At 27.0% G+C, this 23,468-nt stretch overlaps 3 protein-coding genes across 4 annotated transcripts in view; 2 read left to right on the top strand and 1 right to left on the bottom strand.

Annotated features, from left to right (window-relative positions):
* LOC100573411 overlaps window positions 1-1,248 on the top strand; it is a 5,659-nt gene extending 4,411 nt beyond the window's left edge. Inside the window, exon 3 of the mRNA XM_003241653.4 lies at window positions 17-1,248. Within this exon, the coding sequence (XP_003241701.1) occupies window positions 17-850 (834 nt within the window). The 3' untranslated portion in view covers window positions 851-1,248. The remainder of the gene's footprint in view (window positions 1-16) is intronic.
* Window positions 1,249-3,020: 1,772 nt separating this feature from the next.
* On the bottom strand, window positions 3,021-5,031 carry LOC100302379 (uncharacterized). The gene is given in 4 exon segments (NM_001162966.1): window positions 3,021-3,326; window positions 3,389-3,524; window positions 4,568-4,783; window positions 4,849-5,031. Coding segments are annotated over 3 exon segments (330 nt in total). The 5' UTR covers window positions 4,641-4,783; window positions 4,849-5,031; the 3' UTR covers window positions 3,021-3,205.
* Window positions 5,032-5,339: 308 nt separating this feature from the next.
* LOC100159030 (CCR4-NOT transcription complex subunit 1) lies at window positions 5,340-22,588 on the top strand. Of its 2 annotated transcripts, none has more exons than XM_008180640.3 (42): window positions 5,340-5,919; window positions 7,885-8,100; window positions 8,169-8,343; window positions 8,408-8,512; window positions 8,880-9,040; window positions 9,121-9,417; window positions 9,485-9,670; window positions 9,735-9,862; window positions 10,295-10,535; window positions 10,771-10,881; window positions 10,954-11,112; window positions 11,220-11,335; window positions 11,554-11,819; window positions 11,891-12,106; window positions 12,164-12,342; window positions 12,415-12,539; window positions 12,622-12,814; window positions 13,908-14,120; window positions 14,182-14,325; window positions 14,410-14,589; window positions 14,693-14,920; window positions 15,264-15,398; window positions 15,475-15,631; window positions 16,227-16,483; window positions 16,824-16,964; window positions 17,022-17,177; window positions 17,249-17,389; window positions 17,480-17,695; window positions 17,772-17,969; window positions 18,681-18,832; window positions 18,895-19,170; window positions 19,253-19,358; window positions 19,761-19,889; window positions 19,951-20,187; window positions 20,276-20,422; window positions 20,489-20,623; window positions 20,739-20,978; window positions 21,049-21,204; window positions 21,273-21,525; window positions 21,815-21,947; window positions 22,217-22,351; window positions 22,454-22,588. In XM_008180640.3, exons 1-42 carry the CDS (start codon window positions 5,818-5,820, stop codon window positions 22,536-22,538), a joined length of 7,326 nt encoding a protein of 2,441 aa, XP_008178862.1. In that variant the 5' UTR covers window positions 5,340-5,817; the 3' UTR covers window positions 22,539-22,588. The 2 variants fall into 2 exon arrangements, with proteins under 2 accessions (XP_008178862.1, XP_001948108.2); XM_001948073.5 differs by having other exon boundaries at window positions 16,224-16,483.
* Window positions 22,589-23,468: the final 880 nt, after the last annotated feature.

The raw sequence follows: 23,468 nt of genomic DNA, 5'->3' as shown, positions 1-23,468 counted from the left end.
TTTTGGTTTGTTTCAGATGGGCATGAAAGATGGTGTGACAGAATTGATCAAACATTATGAAAATGATGTATTTGGTAAGCGTAAAAGGTTATTGAAGGAATGTGAACACTTTCAATCAACAATTAATCAGTTTGTAAAATGTTCATTATTAACTCCTACAGTGAAAAACAAATATGATACTCAAGAACTTTTTGTAGAAGAAGAATCAACGTGTAAAATAAATGCTATAGAGGAGAATGTATTCACAGATGAAAAAGCATCTACAAGTACTGAATCTGGGCATATTGATTACGTAGATGCAGTTCCAGTAAAATCTGCATATATTAAGACTAATACAACTGATGTTTATAATAGAAAGATGTACTATACAAAATGTTCGAACACTGATATACAATTTAACGATCTCTTGAAATGTTCACATATGATATCTGTACCCTCTAACAGTTCAAACACTAAATTTGATTCATTTACAAATAAAAAATCATTTTTAAGCACTGATAATTTATCTAAAAGACAGACAGAAAAAAGTAATAATCTTCTAAGAAATGAAAAACTCTCTGATGTACTTAAGTCTGGTAATAATTTTGGTGCAACTGAAAATAACATCAATATTGATATGTCAAAAATTCAATCTACCTCAAATTTTAATAAAACGACTCCTAATTCTGTTAAATCTATTGGATTAGATCAAACAGCTTTTCAAAAAATTATTGATGAATTTAAAGGAAATTTCAAACATGAATCTGTTTATGATAACAGTTCAAAAAATATTCGTTTCAAAAATAATCCAGATATTGATGATGAGATGAATGGAGACTATTCAGATGATCCCAGATGTGAACCAGAATAATAATTTACGATCATAATTCAAATGTCTTAAAAGGACTCCACATTCACATAGGTTGTTTCCAGTCTAAAATTATTTTTAAATATGTACAGAAATCCAAAAGCACACTTGTGCACAATCTTTGTTAAAATTTAACTATTTAATAATTGTTACATTTTTTATATCATAATTTAAAGTCGAAATCTAATAAAATTTCCAAAATGTTAGGTGCAAATAGTTTTGACTTAAGCCCTTTAGTAGCCCCCACCCTCTTTATTGCCTCCATCCAACATGTATTTACACAATTTACAATATGACAAATTAGTACTCAGCAGAAACAATTTTGTGTTGTTTAGAGTAAAATTTACTAATAATATAATTTATAGGTAAGAACATTATCTGTGCTTGTATGATATTTAGTGAGTTATTATCATTTTTATATTGTAATATTTTACATATTATTTATTGCTTGCTCAAAAATTCAAATATTGCAAAATACCAACATACAAACACAGATAAGGCTCTTTCTTTAAAGTTTGATAATAGGTATGTTCACTCTAAATTAATTATATTTTCTGTTTGTAAGACGGAGACAAACACATTTCCTTTTAGCTATAGTATTATTGAATTGGAAAAAAATGACTGTTGTAAACAATTTTTTTTTCAATATTATTTGTTTCATTAGTTTTAATTTTAAAATAATATGAAGTTTATTTTAAATTAATAAATAGGTACCTTGTAACAAAAAATGTAATACAATTATTATCACAATATTAAAACCCCCCACACATTGCAGCGGTGACGTTGAGGTAAATTGAGTTAGTTTTATTTCAATTTACTTCCAGTGCTGCAGTGTGTGGGGACTTTAAGCATTATTGCTGTATATTGATAAATGTGACCATAAAAATTATAATGCATGATACATCCATTAATTCTTATTATTTATTTACTTTTTGTAGGTAATACATATGTTTATGATATATTTTTTGCAGATAATCATTAAAAATTTTATTTGTTATTATTTAAAATGATAAAATGTATGCAATATAATATCTTTTAATATAATTTCAGAAATATTACTCAATATATATTATTTAAAGATGCATAATTCGTTAGTTAAATAATTATTTTAATGATAAAACCTTTATTCTATACTTCTTTACTTCTCAGTTCTCATAGTATGGTAATCATTGAAAATGTGGTTTATTTTAGTTGCAAAACAGCTCCTAGGATTTACAAGTTCCTCTTTTCTACCTTTTATTTGGTATTAATTTATTTGGCACAAATAATATTTTTTATGTATTTAGTAAATGTGAATCGTGTTGTTTGATCTACAATCTTCACTAACCAATCAGTACAGCATGTAATCAAATACAGCGATAGCAATAAAATGTATGCAGCATGAAAATGTTTAGAAAATATTAATTAGTTTATCTAAATTTGCATTACGTCTTGTTAGTTGTTGCTTATTATAAAATTTATTTAAAACATTTTGAAAATATTACAGTATTATTTAATTTTATATTTATGATTTATTGATAGAAATAATACTTTTAACACGTAGACTGCGTATGTCTTTTTGCAGTTGAATTACATCCCAGTGCGTATGATAAAAGTAAAAACAAAAGAAATTAAAAAAAAAAAGATAAAGAAACTGCTCATAACGAAGTGTGTATACATATTTAAAAACACCTTTAATCCATGCTAAATAATAATAAAATAACATTCAGCCACTCGTAGAGAATTTTTAACCATTTATTTTAAATGTATATTAAATGCCATATGGCGTCAAACGCGTTGCTGAATGATATTAAATTTATGAAGCAACTGGCATCAGTACGCAGTGAACGTGTTAATCACTTACATAGTTACATATTATCACTATAACGTGGATCACTTTTTTATTTTTTAAATGATAGCTAAGTAATTTTTAATTAACAGATTTAGATTTATACAAAAAATTTTTATAAGAATGACTGTTATCTTGTGATGTGCAGAAAAACTTGGGAAATTACTACAATTTACGTAAGGGTTTAAAAACTAAATTGAGGGTTGTGTGTTTCATACAAAATATTAATTAATACTTATCTCCTAAGTATAGAGAAAATATTAGTTTAGCCAATTTTCTTACTCACTATAATCACTAGTTACTTACATACAATATAAAAATAGAAAAAAAAAAATTAATACTGAGATTTATGTAATTATTTTATTTTTAAATAAATATAGGAAGGATAGTATATATATATTAGCTTCATAAAAAAAATATCAAAAATAATGTTCACAATAACTGAATTTTAATCAATAGTTATGTAAAGTAGTATAAATAATTGTTTTATTTACAATAAAAATATTTTAATGAAAACACACAGCTACATTTTATGTAGTGGTTGATTGTTCTTCATCAGGTTTAACAGGTGAGTCTACTTCAGCCGCAGCCGCTTGCAATGCTTTTGCTTTTGCATATCTATTATTTGCTAGCCAATCTAAAAATGTGGCTCTATAAAATATGTTACTGTTAATTCAAATTTTTATTAGTGTTATAAAATGATATATGCATACTTGCAGTGCTTATACGTGCAACTAACACTACAATATTCATTGTCCCATTCTGGATGTTGAACAGCTGCATTATTGCATCCTTCTGCTATGCACACATCTTGTGATTTAAGTTCAGGAGTAGTAGTACTGATGACTCTAATATATATATATATATATATATATATATAATATACACAGTACACACAAGAAAATAAAATTAATGAATACAATTTTTTATGAATTATGAGGAATGTTTTATTTTTTGCAAGAAATATTATGTTTTATAACTTATTGGTAGATCTGTTATATAATTATATTTATATTAGCTGTATCGAACGACTTCGCATTGGAAAAAATGAACACACCTAAAATGCGGTGTTACGTACATCGGCGTATCTCAATATTAAATAATGTCATAAAGACAATACATTTTAACCAACTCTTAAAGTAATGTAAAAATTGAAACTAAATTTTTTCAATAATGCAATTTATATAATTCAGCTAGTTGTGACTCATGGTATAAAAATAGAGTGATTGGTGTTTTCCACAAAACTCGTGTATTTAATATTAAAACTATGTATGAAGTAACAAAATTTATATTAATATGTAGTTTATAATTTCAATCATTCTTTATTTACGACATTAACGAAAATTTGTATGAGATCCAACGAGTTTGATACAATTTTTATTATTTTTATTATTTTTTTAAACATATTTTTTAATTAAATACCTTTAACACAATATTAGTATATGAAACAATTATATTTTTGTTTTGCAAATAATTCTAACAATAAGCTTAAAAGCTAAAAAACAAAGTAGGGGTTCCACGATTAAACAGCAGATCGACACCAACTTGTCCACTTTTTTAATATTAATTGTTTGGTTATATTGAGAATAGTAGATGTATAGGAAGTTTAATGTAATATTTTACAGCTATAATACATAAAATAACTAAGAACTAAGCAATACTATTAAAGAAATAAAAAGTGAAATTTTCTTATGAAGTTCAATGTCTAATAATTAATAACTTAACTAAATTTAAAAGCAACAATTTATGTCAAGACAAAATATATACTTAGTTGATTTTTATTAGATAGAAAATTAAGAAGAAAATATTTTTAATTCCTTGTGTGGGACATAGATAACTTGTACATCTATGTAATAGAAAATATAATTAATTACTCAAACTGGCACTCTCACCAACAACTGTCGATGTACTTGTACTCGCAGTCATTGTGACGTCTTGCAGAGACTTTGGCACTTTGGCAGACATGGCGCGTCTTGTGATAATAATCACAATAAAACTACAGAATGAATACGTTTTAATGTCCGGGGCTTGAGAATAAACCAAAAAGGCGTCAAGGGTCTAATTTGTAAATAATATCAAACAGACAAATGGGCAAAGGCAATAGAAATCTGAAAAATAATTTAACGTTTATATAATGTTAATATAGGTAATTCTGTGGTCACACGGTACTTACACGTTTGTGTATAAACTACTAAGGCATAACGACTAATGAGTAATGGCACTATTGGCATTTGATTACTAGAATAATAAAATATTAATACTTAATAGTAGGTAAATAAGTAAATTCTCGGGGATCACTATAAATCACGGACTAGTGTATGTTTTAATGTTTAGTCCGTGATATAAATCGATATGCCACCACAGAATTAGAGGGACGTTAATCGTTATCAGTTTATCATTTATCACGGAGCATAGACATATTTTTATACAAATCAATGGAGTAAACAGTAAAAATCTACAAAAAATGCATTATTATTATTATCGTAACCACCGCGCACCGGCAGGACAAGTTGAAAATGCGCAAGTCATGGACCGCGGTCGTCGACGGGTACCTTACCAGATAAGAAGAACGCGTAGCTCCCGCCGTCCTACCTACCTCATACCCGCCCCACATCACAATAATATTCCGAGGATTCTCCCCGCCAAACACCGCTCTGGCTACAACAGTATTGTTACTGTACTGGCGTCTGCTGCGAGAGAAAAATTACACTGATAACGCATAATATTATTGTACAATATTATATTATAACGATATTGTTATATACTGTTATTGTGTATGGGCACGTCGTATTATTCGTAATATTGAAATGGTATATGTGTGTGAAGTGTGAATTATTTGTCTGAAATATAATCGTATTACATTGTATTGCTCGGGCAGGCGCAATGCGCCCACCTCCTCCATTAACGCTGCGTCGTTGTCTCTCGTCACCCGCCGCTTGAATCGGACCGTACGTCGCAGCACCGAAATGTAATACTCGCCGGCCGATTGGTCATTTTGGACGTCACTCGCCGTCGCACCTTTCTGATCCCGTAGCGCATTTACGAGGTGCTCCCGTGCACCAGACAGTGGACACTGCGAACGCCGTTCCGTCGACAAAGAAAGCTTAGAAACATAAGCTTTCGGGTCGGTATTCATGGAACTATGAACCTGGATTCATTGTCATACACGTTGGCTCAAATCAGTTATCTCGTCAGTAATTTGTCGAAGAAGAACTACAAGCCGAGCGTACAAGAAATATTCGACGTGAGTATAACGTTTCCTGCCGAGTGTCGCGACTGTGTAGGGGGGTTCGCACCAATACGTCGTTTGCCATTAAAATATTTGTTTTTCGTGGTCGTAGCTTCTGGAGTAGGTACCTGTAGCTATTCCATTCCATACGTCCGCTTGAATACGACTAACGGTGGGTAAGGTCCCTGCTGCCATTTTCGTTCGCCATTTTTTTCCTAAACTCGGCGTCGGCTGATGCAACATTAGTGATAGCATTTTAGTAGTATTTCTCTTAAAAAAATCGTATTTTATGCATCAACGTTTGAAATTTCCTAAACAGTAAACAGTTATAGTTTTGGTTCTAATAAATAATTGTTTAAAGTTCATTTTTTTGAAAAACTGTTTTAATAAGTAGGTATCTACGTAATATATTATATTAGGTACCTACCTATGTTGGAAATGTTCAACTTAGAATTTAGATGGATTTGAAAACACGTTGCCACTCGCCATCTAAATTTTGCTTAGGACTCAAATGCTCAAATCTCAATATAATAATAATAATAATAATAATAATAATAATAATAAATTCAGTTATGTATTTTTGAGTTCTAAAGGTAGGTACCTACCTCAAAATATTCGAGGAAAAAATTTGAGTTTTTAAGGTTTAAGTCATTACGACTCGACTGTATGTATATAAATGTTATTAAATGTGTACCACTCGATAGCATAATTTTATTAATATACTCTGCACCAGAAGAGAATATAACCGTTTAGTGCATGTTGACCGAAAGCTACGACCGGTTGAGGGCACCATTTCCCCCACTTTGTGCCGCGATAGTATAGATTGTTTAAATATATATTATAACATTGAGCATTGCCAAACATACTGAATATTAACGAACTTTTGTGGTTGAGTGGGGATGCTCAGGATCGAACACCATCTGGACGGAACACGGTAATATTCTCTCGTGGCGCAAAGTATAGGTATATTTTATATAATAGTCTCATTAATAACATTTTTTTTTTTATATTTTCTTGTGGTTAACACAATTAGTATAAATAATAATATTAGGTTTTATACAATTAGGACATGATGAAATAATTAAACTGATAAAAAAAAAAAAACAAGTATGATAAGATATTTTTACAAAATATGACTTGTAAATTATCTACCAATTAAATTTATACTAACTACATATTTTAACATTAAATATAATTATAAAAATAAATATATGTCTATACTTTAGTGTGAGCTATACCTACTACCTACTGTGATTATATATTTTTTTAATTGGACAAGAATATATATTACCTATATAGTTCATAAAAATAATTGTCTTAACGACTATATTATATGCATGTATTATGTACCTTTATAATTATGCTCTTAAAAACATTTACATGCATTAGTATTTAAATTTTTTATTTTATGTTTGCACTTGTCGTTTTTGAAGAAGTTGAAAAAAAATTCAAATTTTAGGTTGTGTTACATATCGTATTTATTTCATTATTGAATTTGTATGTTTATGTTACCTAAATCATTTTGAAATCTATATATACTCACTTTCTTACTGATAGTTTGAGTTATTTTATTTACCAGTAAAAATATAAGTATATAAGGAGATCCTTTTTGACAACATCATATAAATGTACCTACTAATTAAGAACAGTTTTAAAAACTTAAACAATTTTTGGTACTTATCACTATATTGTCTGTGTAGTGTCAAGTGCGTTTAAGTTTTATTATGGTCATGCACCACAATATTAAATTATGGCATTACAATTATATTTACATTAAATATGAAATTGAAATTTTGAAAATTTGAAATTTGAAAAATTTAAATTGTTCGACCAAATCTTTATCGATCCAAATTATAGACTAAAGTAAATTTTAATCATTAAGATATAAAGTAGCATTTGATACTAAAATTGGTTTTTTCTTGTTATTGTGTTATATATTATTTGTTGAATTAAGTATTTTATTTTATTTATTCTCTAAAGGTAATTCAATTACAAGGATTTGAAGCTGACCGACATCTATTACGTTGTCTGTTTTCTCACATTGATTTAAAAGACACCGAAGGACCAAGAAATACATCTCACAAGGATTATTATCAAGCTCAATTACTAGCACACCAGTGTACAACTCTCTTGAATAAACCTTCACTAACTTCAATATTGTGTTTTGCCCTTGACAATCCACTTTTTTCTCAAAAGGTATTAATTATACTATTACCTATTTAATTAATATTTTGATAAATGTATTTAATATTTGTTAATAATAGGCACAAAAACCATCAATACAGCAATTTACACAGCTTAGTAGAATACTGCATCTAAGTCCTGTTCAAGAAGTTGTGTTTGGGCTTGTTTGTTTAGAGTCGACAAATTACTCTACTTACGCTTTACAATTTGTTAAACAGAAGTTACCACTTCTTATTAAAAACTATATTAATTCAGGTACACAAATAAAATTAATTAATTAATGTAAATAATATATAATATGAAATTTGTCTTAATTTAGATATTAATTCTAATCAAGTCGTTGGTGGTGGACTGCACGATTCCAGTCCTGAAGTTCTACATCTGATTTTAAGCCACGTATTCAATGTTGACGATCAATTATTTGGTGTGTAGATAAATATTTAAAATTTATGTTATCAAATGTGTATGAATTTAAAATTGTGTACTATCAACATCTATGTTTTGACAGAAGTATAGAACCAAGTGAACCTAGATATATTATTTGACCATCTTATTATATAGATTTAATTAAATTTTGAAGTTGCATGAAAAATAAAAAAACAACAACAAATTAAAGTTACGACCTTATATTTAATAATATAATCAATATGGTTAATCAATTAAATTATTTATTTTATAAATAATACTAATTTTTAATCATTTAAAAAAAAATTATTGTATACAATTAATATAAATTGTTTATTATTTATTTTTAATTAATTTAACAACTATTTATGTTTTCATTATACCAGGAATAAGTGAAGAAGTGAAAAAAGTTTTATTACTTAATCTACGCCGTGATTTTCCTCTTGAGGTTGCTCCAGTATTATTGGCACCATTAATATATTCTGATAAACCAGACCACCCAATGGATAAAATCAATACAGATACATCTACTATTCCTAAAATAATGGTAATAACTAATAACTATTTATTTTTTTTTGTGATAATTTTTAGGATTTTCATAATTATGAACATTTGTTATTTTACCAGGAAAATCCGTCATTGCCTAATTTAATAATGGAAATGGGCTATTCTGTTTGTTCATCATTGGATGAATGTCGACGAAATTTGTTATCTGTAACTAATGGATGTGTCCCATCAATAACTTTTGGTCCTGAATCTGTTGCTAAAGTAATATCAATGATGATACGTACACATACAGGGCTAGATTCTCAATTACCTTTACCGTATTGGACAGAAGATGACACTGACCATGACATAGACAAAATATCTTCTAATTCCATTACATGGAATATTGAAGTGTTTGTTAACACAATCAAAGAATTGGTAATATTTGTTATATTAAAATTTCAATAATAAATTATTTTTACACTTCCATATTTTTTTATTTTAGAACCCGTCTTTATCTTGGATGGACTTGATAAAAGAACTTGATCATGAACATTTTTTTGTCAAGGATAGACAAGGTTTAGTCCTTCTGTTTTTGGCTTTAAGACTCGGTTTGAATTCTCCAGGGTACCATATAGAGAACTTTCCTATAAATATGATTTATCGACGCTGGAAAAATTCTGATGCGCAGGTTACTTTTTTTCTGTTCAAATTTACCTTTATGCATGTAAAAATTAATCATACATTGTTTTTAGATGTCTTTAATTCAACATATACTACGAAGTTCGGATGTGTTTTGTTTTGCTGACTATCCTTATAGATCAGTATCTATAGATTCATTAAAGACTATTCCAGAAGCAGATAACAAAGACATCAACACTTGGTATGTTCTCAATAATACAACATTCACAATATATTAATTAATAAGTGCTTGAATGAATGTCAGTTAGTTAAAATTTTGTTCTATGTTCTTACACGATTGCTCTAGATTTAAACTAAAAGATACACAGTGAAACTTACAATTTACAATATTTTCTGTTAATTAAAATATTTTTGAGAACCAAACTAAATTAGAACAAAATGTATTGAATTGTATTCAACAAAATTCTCTATAATACAAATTTTTTTTTACTGCCCATGAAACTTTGTAATATGGCAGGTTTGCTGCAATATATTTTACCTGCATTGGTTTATTTCTATGCACTGAACTTAATACATTGAACACTTAGTAATAATTTTGATGATATAATTTTACCACTTATCATATTGTGGAATAATTTTTAACATACCTATTCACTTTTCTATATTTTTTTAGGCGATCAATCGAACTTGTTGATTTGTTGCTCTATTTGGCAGAACGAGGTCTTTATTATGAAGTACAAGAATGTTTGAAGTTCCCTGCTCAAAAATGTCCTGATATCTTAGCACTTGCCTTGATAGAGTCTAATGGTCCACTGAATATTGTTAGACATGAAATAATCAGTAGTCTGATGCCAATATTCTTAGGAAATCACAGTAATTCTGCAGTAATTTTACATCACGCATGGAACCATCAGGTATTTATTATATTAAAATAAAATTGAATTATTATTATTTTTACAGTTGGAGGTATATGGATTTACTATTATATCATATTTTAAAATTAAGTGAATTCAAAATGATTTTTTCTATTAAAATAAGTTTTTTTAGACCTCAAAATTACTGTAACTAATTTATTAATTTAAGAAGATAAGATATAAATATTTTTTTTACTTATTAATGAGTGACATATTAATATATACTTTTTTTTAGAATGTTGGGCTTAAACATACTTTGGCACAGGCGATGAGTGACTGGTATATGCGAAGTGATTGTGATAATGTTAAACTATCTCGGATATTAGATATTGCTCAAGATTTAAAAGTGAAAATAATTAATTATTTTTTAAAAAATTTAACCTACATTATTTAATTATTTTAAATTTTATAATTTCAGGCATTGTCGTTACTATTGAGTGTTCAGCAATTTCCATTTATTATAGATTTAGCCTGTTTAGCATCTAGACGAGAATATTTGAAATTAGATAAATGGCTGACTGATAAAATTCATGAACAAGGTGAAGGATTTGTATCAGCTTGTGTTAAGTTTATACAGGTGCGTGTTTCATATTATATTATAATTATTGGTAATCAGTAATTAAATAACATAAACCATTTACCATTGTATAAAACTATATTGTAAACCAATTATTCTATTATTAGAAACGCTATCCTCAATTATGTGGATCATCAGCTAAAGAAGAAAATGCATCAAAATATACTCCTTTATCGGCAGAAACTTTACTTATAATTTTAAATTGCCTACGTAACATTACTGGGTAAGTTAAATTACAATTTCTCTTTAGATTCCTTGTATTAATGTAATTTAGTTATAGTTAAACATTTTTAAATTTGATCAAATACTCAAGTTATAAAAAAGTATTCTTTTGTTTATGAATTAAATATAAATATATATTTATTTATTTTTTAGATTTTATACGTTATTGTATTATATTTTAACTATATGCTTATACTAATTTTTTTGTTTGAATTACAGAACAGTTTCACAAGAACTAACAGAAACAATTATACAAATGGTATCTAATTACACCAGTATGTATATGCCCAAAGCACCTACCATTCGTGTCAACCCTGTTGCTCCACCTACTCCTATTTTTCGTCCTACCCATCAAAGACCAATTGGACAAATAGAAGGCCCTGCACTTCAAGTTATGGTTGATCAGCTTACTGGACTTGCCACTAGTTTAGCCAGCCTTGGACTAAATCCTGCTACTCAAAATACTTCTACATTCACATTACCAGGTTCTTAAAAAATGTTTGAAAGCTGCATATTATGTTGCATTATATTAAAACATTTTATTATTCATATTCAGGATCTTTGGGACAACTAGTTCAAACACCTGGGTCACCTTCTCGAAGTATTGTTGGTAATGTATCTGGACTAGGAGGTTTTTCCATTATGACACCTTCATCTATAAATGCTCCGGGTCCAAATATATCCAGTCAATTATCTGGTTCATCTAATATGTTAAGTCGTTTACCGCCTCAACAAGTTTTGCCATCAGTAATTGGCAAATCCAACCATACAAGTATTAAATATTAATTTTATTTTATAATTCATTCCTACATATAAATTTAATTTTCAGTTGATAACAGCTTGTTTATGGATGGTAATACGCCAGTCTCCGTTCCTAAAGATATTGAGGATGAAGCTAATAGTTATTTTCAGCGTATTTACAACTTGGCACCTCATAACTCTCTATCTATAGATGAAGTACTTGAAACTCTTAAAAGATTCCAAGAATCACCTGTTAAACGAGAAAGGGTAATTATTCTACCATTTAATTTCTGTACATATTTTAATTTTAAATATAATTGAAAACTTTTGACATTATAGGAAGTATTTTGTTGCATGCTTCGAAATTTATTTGAGGAGTATAGATTTTTTCCAGCGTATCCTGAAAAGGAGCTTATAACAACAGCTCATCTATTTGGTGGTATTATAGAGCACAATCTTGTTTCGTAAGTGATTGTATTTAATTTTATTTATTTTTTTAATATCAACAAGTTGTAACTAAATGTATTTTTTTATTTCATTTTCAAGAAATTATAAAGCTTTGGGACTTGCCCTCCGTTTCATTTTGGATGCACTTAAGAAGAGCCCAAATTCAAAAATGTATAACTTTGGGATAACTGCGTTGGATCGTTTTAAAAATCGTTTAAAAGATTATCACCAATATTGTTCTCATATAACTGCTATTCCTCACTTTCATCAATTTCCTCAACATCTTATTGAGGTATGTATATTATATTTACATAACTTCAATAAAATAATATCATATATTTTAATAATATTTAAGTGTATTATTGATGATAAAATATTTCATCTATAAAGATGTCCATTATAGTTATTTAGTATAATTAATAATCAATGTATGTTAACGGGTATAAAATGTTAGTTATTACCAGTTATAAAAAAAAATCGATCATAATAAACAATAGGTAACAGTTGTTTAGTATTATTTTTAAATGATATTTAAATGTTAATTTAATCATCAATAAACTAATAATTGTAAAAACAACATTTTGTTGGATCGAGTTTTAATATTAATTAATGATAGTTAGGTTGATTTATTTATTTCTGAGAGAAGCAAACAATAAATTTTATTATTTTATTAGTTTTGAGAAAATCTATCCCTTTAAAGTTTACATACCTTATATCCCTGTTATTTCCATCTATCTGTAGTCACTAGTAAATAACTGTAGTTTCTGATTTGTTTAACGTGAAGATAGATATTGCATAATATAATAATATATTAAGGGGGACGGAGTGGCTGAGCTGATTAAGGTGTCGGTTGCAACGCACACCGACGCCGGTTCGATAGTTTCTATTTTTCAAATTGTACACTATTTTATTTATATCAGAGCTTGAAAATGGATAAATACGATCTATGATCTTGCCACAAATGCTTCGAGTATCATATACGCATTCAGTAATTTTATGAACCTGAGCTGGGGGGCATATAATATGATACCTACATTTTTATAAGAATTTTAGGCATAGAAAATTCACTAGATATTTATAATAAATAAATGGTTTTAATGAATGTGGAGCATCATAATTTATAATAAATGATACAACTACAGTCAGTATAATCTATGACGTCAATTTCAACAAATACAACATAACATTTTTCTCAAGTTACATAATACTTAAAGTTAAGTTAAGTTAAGTTAATACTCAAGTTTCATAATACTTATAATGACATTATTTTAACGTTCCATTACCCATCGGTATAAATGATATTGACTAGTTATATAAAAAATAAAAACTATATTATATTATGTTAATTAAAAAAATAAAACATGTATATTATTTTATTATCGTAGTTTGTGGAGTATGGAAAAAATTCACAAGAGCCACCTACCACTTCTCGAATCCCAGATTTGGTTGGAATTAGTAACAATACCATTTCACCATTTATACCCAACTTACACAATATATTTAAAGCTCAAAGTATCACTACTACTACAACGACTACAACTCCTATGACATCTACATCATCTAAACTTGTAACCACAAATGCCCTATTAACGTCTAGAGTAAGTATATTTAATAAAAATGTCTTGCATAATTTTATTTTACTTTCTATTATATCTGCAGCCTTCAATTGCAAACACTACAAATATTGATACCTTACTGGTTGCAACTGAAAAAGATGATAAATTAATTATACCACCGGAAAATCTTCAAGATAAGATAGCTTTCATTTTTAATAACTTAAGCCAAATTAATCTTCAAACTAAGGTAAAATCAAAGCTTTTACTTACATTTTAAAAGTATATAATATAATTCCTATGTTAAAATATAACTTTTTTGTACATATTACAGTGCGACGAAATTAGAGAAATCATCAACAATGATTATTTACAATGGCTTTCTCAGTATTTAGTTATGAAGCGAGTTAGCATTGAGTTTAACTTCCATTCACTATACTCCAATTTTTTGGATTGTTTAAATAATGAAAAATTAAACTTTTTGATAAATATGGAAACTTTTAGAAATATTAGAGTTAGTATATATAACTTATTTGTAAAAATATATATGACAATGTGTGTAGTTTTATTATACCTTTATAAATGATTTGTAATTCAATTGTTTTTTTATCTTTTAGATATTACTAAAAAGTAACAAAGGAATGGATAATTTTTCAGACAGATCGTTATTAAAAAATTTAGGTCATTGGCTTGGTATGATCACATTGGCCAAAAATAAACCAATTGTACTTGATGATATTAATCTAAAAATGTTACTGGTGGAAGCTTATAATAAAGGACATCAGGAATTACTTTTTACAGTTCCATTTATTGCTAAAGTCCTTGAGTCATGCGCTAAAAGTAGAGTATGTACTTATTATATTTAAGGTTTTCAATATGTTTTTTGATCCCACATAAAAAAAAATGTTTTTTATATATCATATTTTGTTTTATTATATACTTTTAATACAACTTTTAAATTCATGTGGCTTTGCCGTACAAAAAGCATCAAATTGATTAGTTAAATTGTTAATTTATACATTAGTGTTGTCTTGTTTCTATTTTTACTCTAAACTCTATAGATTTATTATATTAAGCAATTACATTTTAATGTTTTTTCCACTTTTTTATGATACACTATAGTTTGTAAACCACTGTTAATTATTTCATCTTATTTTATTATAAATAATGCAACCATATTTTATTTAGGTATTTAAACCAAGAAATCCATGGACAATGTCTGTAATGAACTGTTTAGCTGAGCTTCATCAAGAGCCTGAGTTAAAATTAACTTTAAAATTTGAAGTTGAAGTTTTATGTAAAGCATTAAACATTGATATTCAAGTAATTTAAATTTCATGAACCTATTATAAAATTTAATGTATGTTTGAATATTTGTAGTAATCAATTAAAATTCTAGGACTTAAAACCAGGATATGTACTTAAAAATCCCGAAATAGCCAAAAAGTTAGTACAACAGCTTTCAGATGAAGAAAGTTCAAAACCACAAATTCAATGTGTTATAGATCTGCCTAAAATAGTCGCAACTTCTCAGCAGCATACACCTATTTATCAAAGTAATTAAAGTTTATACAAACTGATCTAAAACTAATAAAATATTAGTGTTTTCATATGTATAATGTTTATGTTTCAATTTAAATATGATGAATAGTTGCAACTAGGTTAATTAAATGTAAACATAATGAGTTATGTCAAATAAAATATTAAACTATAACTCCGAAAAAATTGCAATGATAACTCCTTTATGATTGGTAGTAATTATTTTATCTTAACTTACTAATTTGTGATTGGTAGTAATTATTATATCTTAACTTGCTAATTTGTTTAATACTTATATTGTTTGGATAATACATTTTGAATTCTCTTAAGACCCATAATTTAGTATCTAATAATTTAAATAACAATATTTATATTTAATGAAGATACTTCAACCAATTAAGAATATAAGAACCTTGATTTAATTATAAACTAAACACAAATTTGTATGATAACAGATTTATTCAAGTATTTGTATATTGCCTAAATAAGAGTCTCAAACAGCTAATATTTGTAAATTGTTATATAAAACTGATTATTATTTAGAAGTTATATTATTTTTGATTGTTTAAAATAATAATTTTAAATTCTATTAATTTGTTTTTTTTTTAGCAGTTTCTTCTCAACAACATAATAACATGATCTCAACAATTTCATCAATAAATTCCAATACTCGGTTTAATGATGAACTTGTTGGTCATGTTGTGTCAGCAGGTGGTGTTACATCATTATCATCAAATGGTTGTATTGGTATAAGTGGTATGACAGAAATGTCTCCAACTTTACCATCTTTTGAGCCTAAATATAACTATGTGACATTCAATGCAGCCAATTCAGCACAAATAATGTCTATGATTGTCATAAATTCTCAAGTTAGTATTTTTTGTATGAGTATTATATATAAATGTTTATATTATATTATAATAATGATAATTGTGTATAATCTGTCACACTTTTGATATAGAATTTCTATTCATATGTGTAAAATTCTCTTTTTATTAAAATACCTTCACTTTCCTGATTAATGGCGATTCAATTTTAAATTTTTCAAATTATTATTATTGAAATAAAATATGTTGGTTTACAACTTGATTTTTGTAGACTTATTAAACATTTTGTTAATTTGCGTACAATTTATATATTTGTTAGTTAACTTAACCATGAACTAATTACAAGATTTGAAATTTACTCTGTGGAAATTGTATTGTTTAGATCCCATTATTTGTTAGTCAACCAGCACTTAAGAATTATGTGCAAGCTGTCATTGAACGTTCAATTCAAGATTGGCTAAATCCTGTAGTGGATAGATCTGTAAAAGTTGCAGCTACTACGACGGAAAATATTGTTAAAAAAGTATGTGCCTCTATGAATATTATAACATAAACGACTTATTATAAAATTTATTCTTAGGATTTTGGTATGGACCCTGATGAATCTCACTTACGAAAAGCTGCTCATTGTATGGTTAGAAATTTGACTTCTGGTTTAGCAATGATAACCTGCCGAGAACAAGTTGTGCAATTATTAACATCCAATTTGAAACAACATTTTCTAAGTGTCTTAATGGTATACATAATAACAAAAATATCTAAAGCATTTTTTGAATTCTTTTAATTTTTGTTTCATAATTAATTTAGACACCAACTCCAAGTCAAAAAGAAATGATTGATCAAGCTTGTACAATGTGTGCAAATGATAATTTAGAGTTAGCTTGTGCTTTTGTTCAGAAAACTGCTACGGAAAAGGCAGTGATTGAAATTGATAAATATTTGAAAACTGTAAGTGCCATTTATATTTATTTCCCAATAAATTATGATAATTTACATTTCTAATAATGATAATAATAATTTTTTTTATTATTTCCATAGGAATTTGAAAGACGTAATGTGTCAAGAATGGAAGGACGTCGCTATTGTGATCCAATGGTAATGAGTGGTCAAGCTGAATATTTACCAGATTCTCTTCGTAACAAAATAGGATTGCCATTACCTCAAATGATTGGAATATATGAAGATTTTGCTAGGAATATCCCCGGATTCTTACCACTCGATCGAGAAGCTGTATCATTGTTTATGCCAAAAACTGTAACTTTTTTATTCAAATATAAAATGTTAATTTGATTATATAATTTTAACATATTGTTATCTTGGTTTAAATTAGACAATCCAACTTGATGAGATGACAGTTTTGTATGAAAAAATTATAAATGAAATTGAAGTGCTTCTACAGGTGTATATGAACAATCAAAGACTCATGACCAATACAACACAACCAGCAAATCTTCATAGTGTGTTAGAAGCAATGACTTCTTTAAGAAGGTCTCGTGATATTGTTAATGCAACAAATATTATCCACAAAGTAAAGTATAAACATTTTACATTACACATAGTACAAAAATATTGTATACAGAATTTTTTCTACAATTTAAACTTTTATAGTTACTTTAACAGAAGTATTTAACCTTATATAATCATAAACTATTTTTAACAAAGCAATTATTTCATCTTGTTTCTGCCAAAATAAATACAAATATATTTTATGAACCATTTCTTTATTAAAAATTATTCTTTATAGTTAGAGAATAATAAAATAATTACAATTTTAATAATTTTTTTGTTTATAACTAGTATAACTCATCAATATTTAAATAATAAATAAATCAGTTATGTGTGAGACTTATAACTTTTTGGTTACTATACTTGATTATTATGGTTGGTATTCTTTTGTGCACTTATTGTATTGTAATTGTAGGTATTTTATTTTTTTTTTTTAGGTTCTAAGTAGAATTTGGTATATAATAATTCAGTAATCAGTTTTATTTTTTTAAATAAAAATCTGTTCAGTTAAATATAACTGGTTAATTACTACCCAAAATTGAAAATAATACTACTAAATTAGTTATTTTATTTTTTTTACTTATTTTAAAGCATTGTAAATAACTGAAAAATGATTGAAAACCCAACCCTGTTATGAGATTGCAACTTTTTATGTTTTGGCTGAAACATTTTATGTAACCTAATATACAGTAATATATTTTTGATATTAATGGTACCTAATATTTTTTATTAGATCGTTGAAAGTTACCTAGAAGGACTTTGTCCACCTGCTAACCATGATTTGGATATGAGTATTAGATTCCGTGATGTGCATCTTAATATAATTAGAGCTTTCCAAGATCCACGGGCTTACAATATGCAATGGACTAATAAAATACTAACCAAGTATTTTAATTTAAGTCATTCAAAATAATAAATGTATTATAATTTGTTTATGTTATTTTTAGGGCTGTTGTGGAATCTAGAGAAGAAATACGCTTCAATATTGAAGCAATTGATGCATTTATTCGTGCCGGAATGTTGAATATTGGCATATATGATATGCATTTAGCTATGTCAATGGAGAATGGCAACAATTATGTATCCATAGTTTATGTAAAACAATTTTTACAACACTATTTAATAGACAACAGATCCAATTCGCCAATAAATGAAAGTCATTTTCAAGCTACAATTGAAGCCTTAAATACTATTGTGCTTACTGGACGTCCTATTCCAGATGGGTATACTTTCATATTTTGTTGTTTTGTTTCTGATTTTAGTTGTATGTTTTGATTGCTTCTAAGTTTTAAATTTATGTTTTAGATTAACAGTTCTTTTGGAAATGATTAGACCATCACAGACAGATAATAGTCTTGTGAACCAATTGGTAGGTAGTACATCTACTAATACTCCGCATAGCTTATTACAAGTGAGTTATTAGATACAAATAAGAGTTTAATTAAAATAATAAATTTACTAATGATTTTTATACATTTTATTACTAAAAGAATATTTTATGTACCTACAATTTGAACATGTATTAAAAACTGAATGATAAATGCATTTACCCATACGTAACTTTTTACTAATTTATGATTAATACTTTGTCAAATAAATTCCCTCTTTGGGCAATTTTTTTTGATTAATTTAATCATATTTTTGAATTAATTTGATTAATGCCAACAGTAGTTTTAACAAAGTGAAATGTTTCAAATTTGATTTTTTCAAGCAATTTTTTTTGTTTCATTATTTTCGCACTCATTTATTTTTCTTATGGTCTTATTTTCTGAGTATCATTTTGAAAAATTAACATTGTGAATATCAATTTTAGGGCAGAGACTATGATGATCCACCGGGTTTATTAGAAAAAACTGAATTTTTACTGAAGGAATGGTTGACAATTTACAATGCAGCTCCTAATAGAGATCCTAGCAAAACATTTAGCAGTTATATTCAACAAGTTTGTTAATTTTAAAATAATTTATTTAATTGTTATTAATTTAATTTAATTATGTTCACAGATGAATGTTCAAGGAATTTTGAAATCTGATGACATTATAACTCGTTTCTTCCGCCTCAGTACCCAAATGATGGTAGAATTATGTTATAGACAAATACCGGATCAAACACAATCTCCTTCTACTATACGAGCTAAACTTTTTCATACTATCGATGCTTACGTTAAGCTCATAGTACTGTTAATTAAACATTCGGGTGATGCAAACGCTGTTACTACAAAAACTAACCTTTTAAACAAGGTATGAACATTTTTTCCATTTTTTCCATATTTTCTTAGTTTTTCAAGTTACATGATTATTTTATTTTGCCTGTTTAAACAATTAACAGGTCCTAGGAATTGTTGTGGGTGTCTTACTTCAAGATCATGATGTTCAAGCAACTGATTTCCATCAATTACCATATCATAGAATTTTGATTACTCTATTTCTTGACTTGAATGCTCCTGATCCGGTACTTGAATCAATCAACTACCCAGTAAGTTTTAAAGATTGCTAAACAAAATATTAAATATTAATAATAAAATATTATGTTTATTATTAGATACTTGCTGTTTTTTGTCATACTTTTCATCTTCTCCGACCAAGAAAAGTTCCAGGTTTCACATATGCATGGCTGGAGCTTATATCTCATCGTATATTTATTGGTCGTCTTTTAGGATTAAATTCTCAACAAAAAGTAAATATTAAATTAAAAAATTAAAAATAAAAAAAATAAGAATAATGAATGAATAGTTGTATATCTTCCTGTATTATTGTACATATATGTAAGATTTATATTAAACTATTTGTAGCGTTCTTACGAGCAAACATCAACCAACGATCTTCAAGGCTGGAATTTCTATGCTCAACTATTGGTTGACCTGTTTAAATATTTGGCACCATTTTTACGTAATGCTGAACTCGCCAAACCTGTTCATCTGTTGTACAAAGGAACATTGAGAGTGCTTCTCATTTTACTACATGACTTTCCAGAATTCTTGTGCGAGTATCATTATGGTTTTTGTGATGTAATACCTCCTAATTGTATTCAAGTAAGTTATAATACATTCAATTTTATAGATACCAATAATTTATTATATAATAATAATAATTTTTTTATAGATGAGAAACTTAATATTATCAGCTTTTCCGCGTAACATGCGTCTTCCAGACCCATTTACACCAAATTTGAAAGTTGATGTTCTTCAAGAAATATCTGTGGCACCAAAAATTAGTCCAGACTTCCAGAGTTTTATTCAGCCTATTAGTTTTAAAAAAGTAATTTATTAAATATTAAAAAGAAACCAATAATCAATTTTTATTTGAAATGTTTAATTTTTATATAGGATTTGGACTTGTATTTGAAAACTCGATCACCAGTGACATTTTTATCCGAAATCCGGACAACTATGCAACAGAGTTGCTGTGAACCAGGCATGCGCTATGATCTGTCTCTTTTAAATGCCATTGTTTTGTACGTTGGAACTCAAGCAATACAGCAAATACGCAGCAAAGGCTTAGTACCAAATACTTCCACAATTACTCATTCCGCTCACATGGATATATTTCAAAATTTATCTGTTGATCTTGATACAGAAGGTTAATTTACTTTGATTACATATCTATTAATTATTGCCCGGTGGATAGTTAAAATTATTATAAGAGAATTAGTAAAAGAATCTACTTAGTCTAAACAATAAAAAAAAATTGTTATTCAAAACACATGAACTTAAATTAAATTCTTATTTTAAAATCATAATAAATATTTTGTTTAACATGGAAATGAAGTATAAAGAAGGTTCTCTGAATTTAAAATATTTAATTGTCAACTAAATCTGGGCTTTAAATATTATCCAAATAACAACTGATCTAAATATTTTTAATTTAGGTCGTTACTTGTTTTTGAATGCAATTGCTAATCAATTACGTTACCCAAATAGCCATACCCATTATTTTAGCTGTACTCTTTTATACCTATTTGCTGAGGCCAATAGTGAAGTTATTCAAGAACAAATAACAAGGTTAGTACTATGTAATTGTATTATTATTTCCAGTTGCACATCATTTTATTATATTTAAACAGATAATCTATTTGTTCTAATAACCATTTTATTACAATGTTGTCATTCAAAATATTCTGTTTACATGTTTTTTTTTATTCAGTTTTAATTTGTATACCTCATATGTTTTATTTGTATCGAACTAACAGTTAATTCATGAATTGTTTATTTTATTGTCAATTATCACTAATGTTTATACATTATTAACTGTTTTTAATATATATTTCTAGAGTTCTATTGGAGAGATTAATTGTAAACAGACCACATCCTTGGGGTTTGTTAATAACATTCATTGAATTGATAAAAAATCCCGCCTACAAGTTTTGGACTCATGAATTTGTACATTGTGCACCTGAAATTGAGAAGTAAGCTATTACAGAAAAATATTGAATATCAAGATAGTTTTTCTGAATTTTTTTTAATTCTTTTTTTGTGTTTAAAATTTATCATAATATCTGATTTTGTAGACTTTTTGAATCTGTGGCCCGATCATGTATGGTTCCCAAACAACCTACTACTGCAATGGATGATGAAAACTTACCAAACATATGAACATAAATCAAATATATACATTGGAATATTTAGCATAAGTATATTCTTAGTTTATAAAGATAACACTGAACTAAAATTGTGGTTTCTCAAATTCAGTGTTTAAAGAAAAATAATTATATTTTAGTCTAAGGTCCATGAATATATTTGATTTAATTATTGATTATACTTAATGATATATATTTATTGGCACTGAAATCAATTTCCTTATTTTTAAGGTTTATATTAAGGTATTACCAATCATAGACTTTTAATTGAATTAAAATATAATCATTGTGACAACTGATTAGTACAATAATTATTATCATACATTATTATAAGAAAGTAATAAGAACAAATATTAAACCCATTTCTAGTATAATATTTATAGCATTTCTAAACTTCTATTATTTTATTAGAATTCATACATATATTTATATTTAACTGCCTTTAAAATAATTATAATGGTAATAATGAAAATTATTAATATCTAATACAGAATTGTATTTGTTTAGTTTTGTTTTGTCATAAATTTCTATAAAATTGGTTTGAAACACTTTTTTTTACAAGTATTACTTTAATACACACAGACTAAAAATATAAATATTAACTAGTTGAATTGTGGGTAATATTTGTTTTTAAATCACTTTGGTAAATTTCATAATTTGTGTTCTTAAAATAAAATTACATTATTAGTTTACTTTTTTTTTACTATTAGTGTTAAATAAAAATCATTTATTAGATTGTTTTTTTTTTTTAGATTTTATATTTATTCATCATTGTGACATGTTAATTAAAAATAGATATATTATATGCATTAGTCATGTAACATTATCATTGATTTCAGTTTATTAGTAGAACAATTTTACTCCATGTCTTACACTCTAAATATTATGATTGATGTGAATAAAATTAATAATTATAAAATGTTGTGTTTATTGTAATCATATTATC

Source organism: Acyrthosiphon pisum, chromosome X (assembly GCF_005508785.2).
Source record: "Acyrthosiphon pisum isolate AL4f chromosome X, pea_aphid_22Mar2018_4r6ur, whole genome shotgun sequence".
In the NCBI taxonomy this organism is placed as follows: domain Eukaryota; kingdom Metazoa; phylum Arthropoda; class Insecta; order Hemiptera; family Aphididae; genus Acyrthosiphon; species Acyrthosiphon pisum.
The sequence above is the reverse complement of the archived record's forward strand: the minus strand, read 5'-3'. Positions and strand labels throughout refer to the sequence as shown.